The sequence below is a fragment of the Mandrillus leucophaeus genome, unplaced genomic scaffold (genome assembly GCF_000951045.1).
Source record: "Mandrillus leucophaeus isolate KB7577 unplaced genomic scaffold, Mleu.le_1.0 Scaffold424, whole genome shotgun sequence".
Lineage (NCBI taxonomy): Eukaryota > Metazoa > Chordata > Mammalia > Primates > Cercopithecidae > Mandrillus > Mandrillus leucophaeus.
In genome coordinates, this window is record NW_012104521.1 from 449,502 (window position 1) to 461,014 (window position 11,513).

The following is an 11,513-nucleotide window of genomic DNA, read 5'->3' on the forward strand; positions in this document are numbered from 1 at the left end:
AAAAAAAAAAAAAAATTAAACCAGCTCAAAGAGTTACTAGTGGTTTCCTCTGAGGAAGGAGAAATGGGTAGGGTGGGGTGGTGGGTACTGAAAACTTACGGAACAAATTGACATGATCTCAAAACTGATTGTCATCAAAATGACTGGATTAGCAAAACATCAAGAAAATATGATTTCTGCTCAGCAGTTTTATAACTTAACACATCTGCCCCTATACCTCTGATTTTCTAGCTAGACCTCTCTGAAAGGATTACCTTGTGCCATTAAACGAGGTGATTTTCTTGGTGATCTCACTGAATTTTCTTCTACTTTGTCCCTTAAGTTCCTGTTAGGTAAAATCAGTTCTTCTTCATCAATGGTATCATTGCCACTTTCTTTAACAACTCCTTCATCCATAATATCGTCAAGACCAACAACTAGAAAAAAACAACAACAAAAGTTAATTTTTAAAAATATTGAGAATGTTAGGCAATTAAAGGCAGCACAGAAAATACTGTGAGATAGTCTCAACGTAACACTACATACTCCTGAAAATCTAGAGTGTGAAATTTTCTAACATGTGAAATTGCCACTACCAAACTCCCAAATCAAGTCAGTTTTATAAACTTCCACCTTGTAAAATAATTAGTCAAAGACAGTATTAGCTATATTATACTCCTTCCTGATTTAGCCTCAAATATCACTTCCATTTATCACTTGCTGACCCCTTGTGAAAGACATAGGTGACTATACCTGGAGTACTCAAGTATCACAACTTTGGTTAAGGTAGTTCAAGAGTTCCATACCCTGAAAAGCTTGATTCTAGGTTGATGCTAGAATCAAAAATTCTACTTCTAACTGGGATCCCAATACTCTACTAAAGACTTTATGCTACATGTATGAAAGCAAGCAATGCAGATGTACTTTTGACTGGTACCAAAAGAAAAAAAAAGGAAGAAAAAGAAACAGGAAAAAAATGAAAAACATAATGTAACTTCCCCTTCTCCCAAATGCTGGAGAAAACAGTAGATGTTTAATATAGCTATATAATTACATTACCTTTTCCTAGTCAAAAGAGAGACAGAGTCATGTACTTAATTTGTGGGGTGGAGAAAGAATGTAAAAAGACTCAGGAACAGTCAAAGAAATACTAACACCATACTCATATTGTCATTAGGTTTATTTCTGTATAGAACAAATGCCACTTAGCCAACATGTATCAGTAATTCTAAATGTGCAGTTGTATGAAATCTTGCCAAAAAGAATGTGATTATTTAGACCAGAAGGTCTGGATTCAAATCCTTACTAGAACGTTAAAAAAAAAAAACAAAAAGAAAAACACCTTGATCAAGTCACTTAACCTCTCTATCAGTTTCTTTATCTCTAAAACGAGAATAACAATACCTGTCCTACCTACCTCACAGGGCTGTTGTGAGGATCAAGTGAGATGATGTATGAGAACTCACTCTGTAAACTTTAGAGCACTATACAAATGTTAGTTATTATCTTCATCCTAGGGGTTAGAAGGAACCTCAAGGAGTTATCTAGTCCCCATCTTTGTGTCCAAGTAGAACTTCATTTAAAAGAGCTCAACAAGATAGTGGTCTATCCTAAAATTTAAAGAGAACAAAATTCTTCATAAGTTTACTTTTAAATGACACAATTTTTTTTGAAGAGCAATTTGACAACAAACAGAATCATGAAACTGCTCATATGCTTTGATCAAAATAAATTTAAAAAGAGAGGAAAGAATGGATTGTGAAGAAAAATGCTGATCAGAAAATACAGTGTGATCCTCGTTAGAAACAAACACACAAATAAAATGCCTGCGTATGTACATTTAGATAGAAAAAAAAAAAGAATGGTAGAAAACAGATGAAAATTTTACTAGTAATCATAGGCAGTAATTCTTATCCATAAACAGATAAGAATATATCTTTTTCCTATTTTCCAAATCTCCTGCTATAAGCATGTATTATAAAAGTAAAAATAGAGCCCATGCTTTTAACCATTATGCTATGCACTAAAAGTTTGGAGAATATGCTTTAGAAAAATTAATCAGGATTCATTTAAGATATAATCTGCGTAAAAACAGGTAGGAAGTCCAGTTAGGTATTCCAACATGATGGAATATTTGTTGCCACACATTCACATACAACCTCAGGTTTTTGTTGTTTTTATTTTATTTTATTTTTAAGACGGAGTCTCACTCTGTTGCCCAAGTTGGAGTGCAGTGGTGTGATCTTAGCTCACTGCAATTTCCACCTCCAGGTTCAAGTGACTCTCCTGCCTCAGCCTCCCAAGTAGCTGGGAATACAGGTGTGTGCCATCACGCCCAGCTAATTTTTGTATTTTTAGTAGAGACGGGGTTTTGCCATGTTGGCCAGGCTGGCCTCAAACTCCTAACCTCAGGTGATTCGCCTGCCTTGGCCTTCCAAAGTGCTGGGATTACAGGCATGAGCCACTGCACCCAGCCTCAAAAAAGTTTTGACATTAGATTACAGGTCTACTAAGTTCCTTTAAATACGCAAATTTTAAGACTACTTTTCATTAATTCTGTAGAAAAACATACATATATATAGTATATACATTACAAAGATGTGTAAGAAACATTAATAGGAAAACCGCAACAGACTGTTCAATCGTGATTATCTTTAGTTGTAAGGAATTTTGCCATTGCTGTTGTTTTTTAACCTTCACTATACTTTCTCTGAGATTTCCAAGTTTTCTATAATGAGCATGTATTCTACAATGTAAACAGGAGAAAAAAGAACCATCCAAAATAGAAAAACAGACCAGGAGGAAAGCCTGATTAATAGTGTTTGTTGACAAGGAGTGAAGTCATGTAATGAATTTTAGAGCTATATTACAAAGCAGAATCAACAGGATTTAGCAAGCCAAATCCAAAGGTCAATTATCAGGTTTTAAATTATTCCATTTCCTAGCAACATCTGACATAGCTGATTCCTCTCCACTTTCTGAATCTTCATTTTTTTCGCTTCACTTCTGGGATATCACATCCTCCCATTTCCCTAGCCACTTGTCAACAGCCTTTGATAAAGTCTTTTCTTCCTGCCGACATCTACATATTGAAGGATCCAACAGTTCAGTCCCCCCATCTTTCTTCTTTATCTACACTCATACTCACGTATCCCTTTCACACTCACTTATCCCTAAGGTGATCTTATCCCAGCCCATCTATACTCTGATTCCCACAGGTATCTTCTCCAACCCAAAACTCATGAGACCTTCAGAAGAGTGTAATCTGACATCTTCATTAAGTTGTCCAATAAGTACCTCAAAGTTAACATACCAAAAATAAACACTGATTCTATCAATCCTCCCTCCCCCTCAAAAAACTGTTCCTCCCAAGGTATTCAGAGTAAATGGAACCTCCAATCACCTAGTTCAATTCTAAAATTCAAGAACTGTCCTTAGCTCCTCTCCCCATATCTGACACATCCAAGCTATCAGCATATCCTGCTAGCTTTATCTTCAAAATGTATCACACATCTGACCAGCTAACATTCTACTCCCAAATCACCATCTCTCATCAAGACTGTAACAGCCTCCTAGTGTCCCAGGTTTCTCTACTGCCATCCCCTCTCCCCTGACAGTTTATTCTCCACACAGTTATCACTGTGATCCTTCTAAAATATTAAGTCAGATCACGTTAATATTCTTCTGTTCAAAATCCTCTAAAACCTTCCCAACACATTTAGACATAAAGCCCAAAATCCTAGCCAGGGCCCATAGGGTCTAACAGGATCTTCTCCTGCCAACTTCTTTGACTTCATCTCCTCCCCCTGCTGATTCACTCTCCTCCAGTCACAATGGCTTTTCCTGAACATAGAGAAGCATAAGCCCATCTCCGGGTTTTTGCACTTGCTATACCCTCCGCATGAAGGCTCTTCTCCCAATACCCATAACTCATTATTTCCCTTCATTCAGATTTTACTTAGATACCATCTTCTCAGAGAAACCTTCCCTAACCACCTTATGCAAAACAGTACATATTTCCATTACTGCCTACGGATCCTTAGCTACTTTATCCTTTAAAATGTTTCTCTATATGACATTAAGTATCTATCTGACAGTCTTCTCCACCACAGCATAAGCTGCACAGGTAAAGACCTTTGTCTCTTACTTGGGGCTGAATCCCCAGAATCTAGAATCACAACCTTGTATATAGTAGGTATTCCAGAAAATATTTGCTGAATAAAAGCATTACGGGGAAAGACAGATTGGGAGAACTTAAACCTTGATAAGTGAGAAAAAAATGTTTCTATTGAACAAACAGAGAATTTGGAAAGAACAAATTTGGAAGTAACATACTGACTTCACTTTTTTGATATATTGATGATATGAAGGAAAAAGATCAGACCAAAGATGCGTGAAGATAAAGCAACATCACAAAAATTTCATAGTAGTGGGAATCAGGAAGGCTAACTGCAACCCAAAGAACAAATAAAGGAGAGAAATCCACTAGTTTGACACACAAAGCAGAGAATCAGATGAGTAGGAGTTAAGGAGTAAGTAAATGAAGATGACAATAATTGTAGTCGCTTTTAAGTTTAATGGAGAAAAGTGGAGAGAAGGAAACGGACAGAAGAGGGAAAAATCAACAGAGATCTGACAATGTTTATATGTGCCGGAAAATAACTTGGAAGGTAAGTGATGACTTGGGGTTCTATCCCTGAACAACCTCTTGGTCGACAATCTACAATTAGAATAACTAAGACTGCATTTAGGATGTTTCTCAAGGAAAGATTTCCAAGCATGCATCTTTTTTTGAACTTCTGCTCCTCCTGACAACACACTTCCTTCAACTCAAAAATCCATTTCTACATGAAATCAAGCTCTACATTGCCTTCAGAGTTTCCAGAGTTCTCATGCTGAACAAGAGCCCCAACAACAGAAGCACCTCCAGTATGTTTTTTCTTCCCTTGTATATTCCAGAACTAGGTACTAGGTGCCATTCTCATTTTTATCCCCAAGTCTGAAACTTAATGCCAACTTTATAACAGAGGAAATAACTGACCTAGAAGTAGTTAAGCTGAGTTTGACCTTTGCGCTGCCAGCATAATTATCACATAACAAATGTAAAAATTCCCTACTAGTCCTGCCTTGTAATTCTCCCTTTTGTGTGGTATTAAAGTGATTTAAACCAATCCCTATTGTTGAGAAATGGAATAAATTTAACCCCAAATGGTTTTAAAATTTTGACATAAAGTCCATGATCATACTCAGAAATCTCTTCGAGCCTGATTTTACATCACATTAAAATTCCTCCCATCTCAACCCCAAATTGTCCTAATTAAACTTGCTTAAGTGAAGTCCTCCTGACATTGCTACTATTTTAACTCCAGACTATTTAAATTAAACCTATCTTTTTGGAAAGGGGGCAAATGAGATAAAGAGAATAAAATCAAATCATTCAGAGTTAAATTTATTGCACTGCTCAACAATAGAGATTTGTTTAAATCACTTTAATACCATACAAAGGGGGAGAATGACAAATCAGGACTAGAAGGGAGCTCTTCACATCTGGAATGCCTTAATTATGCAGGCAGCACAAAGGTCAACCTTAGCTCAACTATTATACTTCTATGTCAGTTATTTCTTCTATTACAAAGTTGGCAGTAAGTATCAGACTTGAAGGGAAAAAGAACATATCTGTGCAGTATCACAACAATAAAGAATAGTTACCTATTTTATATGGCTTGTGTTTTTTAAGTATAAGAAAATATGTGAACAATTCCTCTTAACAGAACCCCTATAGCTTTCCCCTCTAACATCACAGAAGACCATCACTCTCTACTTGGCCACCCTTTGGTAAGACTTCTTTCCTTCATGGATGAGTCACAGATTCACCCCCAAAAGAGGCTGAGGCAAGATACACTCCATCGAGTTGTATGTTACATACAATTAACTATTTGGGAATGAATTTATCCCTGTAGATATTATCACGTTCTTAATTTGAAAAAAAATAAACAATGCTATATAAATAATGCTTTTCTTCCCCTCTTCTATTCCTTCCTTACGATACATTTTAAAACACAGGTTCACTGAGTTGAAGATGGTATACATACACACACACATATACAGTGTATATATATACACACACATATGGTGTATACATACACACACGTATGTGTATATATAAACATACATACATCTATATATACACACACAAATATATGTATTCATTTGTCTTAGATATCATCAAATGTTTCTCCAAAAATATAAAATATTTACAGTGCAAAGAGCTTCATATTAAGTCTCAAGAACTCATTAGCACTAATTTCAGATTTTAAAAAAAATGGGGGTTACTAAAAAAGCTTGAATACTTTGTGGATTTATATACTGCCTTTTTGTATGTCTTTAAGTTTGTCAGTTATTAAGTCAAATTTAAAATTTCCCTATTAATTCTTAAGTACTTTGTATAAGGGAAAAGAGCTTCTATAAAAGAGCAACGAATTTGGCTGCCCAGGAATGGCAGCTTTACCAGATACAGCAAAAGCCACCCCTATCCTTTGACTGAATGTTTTTCTCTGCAGTATGACTTCAGTCTAAACCATGCAAACTCTGAAGACAGATAAGATCAAATACTTGGCTCCTGTCAACTCCCTTACCTTTATGGTTAACAGGAGGAGATATTCAGCTTTTTGGTACAGCCACAGTTTAGTGCCCATTTGCTACTTGTTCTTACCTGGTAGATTAGACTTTCAGTTGAAAGGTAATGGGATGCTTTTGCTTAGAAAGGGCCTGGCAGGCATTCCAGTCTCAGGTGGGTACCCTGCCCCTTTGATTTTTCAAGGAACCCTCAGGCCCATCCTTGAAGAAAACATAAGGATGTTTTGCAAGTTTCTAGCAATCTGAGCCAGAAATTAGAGATCAATTTATTGATTGTTGTAGAGGTGAAGGATCAACCTTAACAAACAGACAAAAGGCTGAAAGAAGTGAGCTGGGTCTTGCTTATCCCGATATTAGCTGTTCCGTGGAATATGCAGTCGAAGCTAGAGAAGGATGAAAAGAAAGGGTGATTTTTTTTTTTTAATGTTTTGGGGGTTGATTTTCTCCTATGGTTATCCTGAGTTGGGGTTTATAAGGCAGCACAGGCTGCCTAATGCTGCTTTTTTATGAACTGAAATCACTTTGGGATATTTTTTCTGCAACACTGGAAAACTATTTAAAAACAAAAAATACTTAAGCAGATATCTGTATCTTTTCAATCCTTTTCTAAGAGACAATCTTTATTGGGTCTATACCTCCATACTTGAGCTTGTTAGAGGCGCTGCTTCCGCTGTTAGCCATGTTAAAGTGTTAATCCTGCACATTTGTTAATACAAGATTGTTGACATAAAAAAAAAAAAAATCCCAAGCATAGACAAAACAAATAATAAGATAGTGTTAAAGGGAAAACTTGAAGAGAAATAAATTTAAAGGAGCTTAACTGAGCAGTGAACGACTCATGAATCAGGCAGTACCCAAAATCACAGCAGATTCAGAAAGACTCCTAGGGTGCCTCGTGGTCAGAACAAATTTATAGACAAAAAAGGGAAGGGAACTGACATAACAGAAATCGGCAGTGAGGTACAGAAATAGCTGGAATGGTTACAGGTTGGCGTTTGCCTTATGTGAACAGTTTGAACACTGTGTTCAACTGTGGTTCAAGTATGGCCACTGGGATTGACCAGTACTCAGCTATCGTACAGGCACATACACCAGGTTAGGTTTCCAATCTTGTCTGCCTATTAAGCTAGGTTATGGCTCATCCACAAGCACTCAAATATAGAAGTAGAGTCCTTCTCAGGCATATTTAGTTTGCTTTAACAGTAGATATCCTATCATGTAACCACAAACCATACCTGTGGAAAACAGAGCAGTAGAAACCTAACCATAAAATATGATCTTTTAATTTGATTAAAGGAGTATCTAACTATAGGACATTACAATAAAGGCAACAAATGTATAAAAGTGTTTTTTAAGCTACCAAGCAACATTATGAAATTAAGAAAAATAAAAAAAAATACACATTCCAAATTTTCATTTGGATTAGCTCTGTCTGCCCTACGTGTATAAAAACAGGCAGAAAAGAGGCACTTGGCCAGACACTAGCCAATTCTAGAAAACCTACAGTGAGATAAAGTATACACTCTGTTAATATGAGTATGTGTGTCTGTGGAGAAGGGGAGAATACTTTATGAATTGCTTCTTAATTGTTTAAATATTATTTTTATTTCTTAGATTTTCTTTATGCAATAGCACATGAAAAAGTTACTGTCTCATAGTTCATTTATTTATACGGCCCACTAATTACAGACTTGGTTCAGTAAAAAACTGTAAATATGGTCCGGGCACGGTGGCTCACACCTCCCAGCACTTTGGGAGGCCGAGGCGGACAGATCACAAGGTCAGGAGATCGAGACCATCCTGGCCAACATGGTGAAACCCCGACTCTACTAAAAATACAAAAATTAGCTGGGCGTGGTGGTGCGTGCCTGTAATCCCAGCTACTCGGGAGGCTGAGGCAGGAGAATCACTTGAACCTCACTGGAGTCAGAGGTTCTAGTGAGCCAAGATCACACCACTGCACTCCAGCCTGACAAAAGAGGAAGACTCTGTCTCCAAAAAAACAAAACAACTGTAAATATGAATGTAATCATGTAAACACAACCCTCAGAGATACTAGAACTATTTAGTAACCATGAATTACTTTAATCTGATAAACTAAACATCATTTTGAGTACACTTCATTTGCTATTTCTCTGCTTAAAACGTACTTTACTTGCCTAGGATTTTCAAAAGGCTGGCCACTACAAGTATCTCAGCATGCAGCTACTCTCAATGTTAGAGAGAGGCCCACCCCCTAGTCCAAGTCAAATAAACCATGACCTCTGCCACCAAAAAAACAATTAGACATTTTCTATCACCTTACAATTAGGTTGACGCAAAAATAATTGTGTTTCTTCCCATTGAGAGTAATGGCCAAAGTCGCAATCAATTTTGCACCAACCTAATACTTGCAAGCTCCATGAGGGCAAGGACTTTGTCTCAAACACCACTCTATCTTCCAGCACTGGAAACAGTCTGGCATATGATAGGTATGAAATAAACATTTGTTAAACAAACAGTACAGTACCAATCACTTTAACCTCAAAGCAAATCATTATACCTTACATATGATTGTTGTAAATTGCTGATTCCTGGAATGTTATTTAATGAAAATCATGTTACTGTAAAACAGGAATAGGTTTAAAAAAAAAAAAAAAAAAGGTTCAACTATCTTATAATATGGATCTCATTATTATTCACTGAGTTTCACATTCTAATAAGTCAATTCCCAACTAGGCACTTTGTTCTGTAACATTTCAGTTGCATTTACTCAAACATATGAAAAAAACAGACACAAACAGGACCACCCAGAGTTCTTAGAGAATCACATTAATTTTTTCAGTAAGTAAGAGAGGCCAGGAAAATGAGTTGAACAATTAACAGCCCTAATTTGTAGTAGCCCAGGAAGAGACTATTATGGTACTATACGCTCCACTAACTAGAACTCCCCAAGAGCAGGAATTTGTTATTCTTTTGTTTTCTGATGTATCACTAGTGCTAGAACAGCAGCTGGAACATAAAATACTCCGTTTTAAAACACAGCTTAAATGAACAAATGCATGAGTGCATACAAAAATATCATGGCTCTATCTCGAAAGATGAGAACCTCCATGTTCAACTAGACTCAAATCAGGAAGTTATCCTCAGCAATCAAAAGAAATAGAATAAAACACCTCTACACCATCACAGTAGTGTTGACTAACCCATGCAGTTAGGATGACAGTTTAGAAAGCACGGATGAGAAGGAAGCATCCAAACATGGAATAACCAAATAACTACAAAAAAAGCTGCTCACTCAAAAAGACAGAATTAGTAGCATTTTTTCAGGTGTATGCCTAGGAATCAAAGTCTCCTTTTAAGAGTATAAAAAAGCCTCTATAAAAGGAACTTTCATCAAATATATTACAGAGATTAAAGATATGAACCTGAATAGAATAAAAAAAGTCAACTCTGCAATAAATTTGGAACACATAAGAGAACTATTACAACTTGGAAAACACAATTCTGATAAACATACCTAGGTAAATGTCATAACTTAATGAGGAAAAAATTAGTATTATATGTATTTAGCCTTGAAACAACAGTAAAATGTATCTTGCTCCATTCTATAATGTAGGTTTAAAAGTCAGTAAATGCTTCCTGTTATCTTCCAGAAGTTTCTCTGGCCTCTTATGAACAGTTGAGAATGGGTAATCCTTTACATCAAGTTCACGTCAGTTAGCTTTCCAACTCTAGAGCCTTCCTCAAGAAAAATCAAGTATATAGAAACCCTCAGTGAAAACCTACTTTAATATGGTTTATTTCTGTCCATGTGTTTTACATATATACACACCTTTATAAGTAGTCTCTTATTTTTATTTCACATATTTCTAATAACTCAAGTTTCCTGGCCTCTCACAATTAGATGAATGGATCGAATATTCTAGATGTTTGAGAAAGATAAAGTAGGAGGTCCTAAGACGGTATAATAAAAAGAGGAGAAACACACCATTCAAAAGCAATTTTTTCCTAGTGTATTTGGCCCAGGTCCAGTTAATACAGGGACCAAAAGCCTTACCTACAAAAACGGTACCTAAGGACGTTGCTAATAAGTAATAATACAATCATTTGTTTCCCAAGACTACTAAATCAACAGTTAAAAGCTAAATTATGTTCACTATACTGCTTTAAAAAGGAAGATCAATATACTTTTTTAAATGTCAGTTTCTTGAGGATTTATTTACAATAATTATTTTCCTAAATCATCACAAGAATGTTTCTATATTAAAGCCAAGATTGCTTTGTCCACTAATCAAGGTCATTTATTTGACAATTTTCCTGTCACCAGTGTGTATCAAATTTAATTTAAAGCATTTCATCAACATTCAGCCTTAAGCTAAGGAAAAAATTTTCTACCAAACCTTCACAACCGATCAGTTAATTTCCAAGCTGACCTCCTTTTACATATTTCATGTGCTTTTTGAAGTTGCATATCAAGAAATCTTATACTGAAATTGACTGTAATTATACATGCAACAGAGGAAAATATGGTCCTAAGGCCAAAATTAAAAATCACAGAATGAAAAAAATCAGCAAGCACTTTTAGAAGCATTCTGCCTCTGTAACGGTAACAAAACTATGCAACAGAACATGCATTTAAAAGTACATCTCACTGACTACACTGTGAGGTGATTTGGTTAAAAAAAAAAAATTTGAGCATCATAAGGAAAAAAGCAATGTGACATATATATTTTTTCAATCTATTAACTCATTATAACCATCAAAAAGGAAAGAGGGCCAGGTGCAGTGGCTCAAGCCTATAATCCCAGCACTTTGGGAAGCCCACACGGGACAATCACTTGAGCCCAGGAGTTCAAGACTAGCCTGGGCAACATGAAGACCCCATCTATACAAAAACGAAAAAAAAAAAAAAATTA

The 11,513-nt window shown here is 36.0% G+C and overlaps 1 protein-coding gene across 2 annotated transcripts in view; it reads right to left on the minus strand.

The window, feature by feature from the left end:
• The window catches only part of PHF3 (PHD finger protein 3), an 85,678-nt gene that overhangs the window by 41,841 nt on the left and 32,324 nt on the right, over positions 1-11,513 (minus strand). The window contains exons 2-3 of one of the 2 annotated variants that reach the window (XM_011993061.1): positions 1,397-1,589; positions 255-416 (exon numbers count right to left, since the gene is read on the minus strand). In XM_011993061.1, coding sequence (XP_011848451.1) covers positions 255-396 — 142 coding nt within the window. In that variant the 5' untranslated portion in view covers positions 397-416; positions 1,397-1,589. The remainder of the gene's footprint in view (positions 1-254; positions 417-1,396; positions 1,590-11,513) is intronic. The other variant, XM_011993060.1, reaches the window with a different exon arrangement.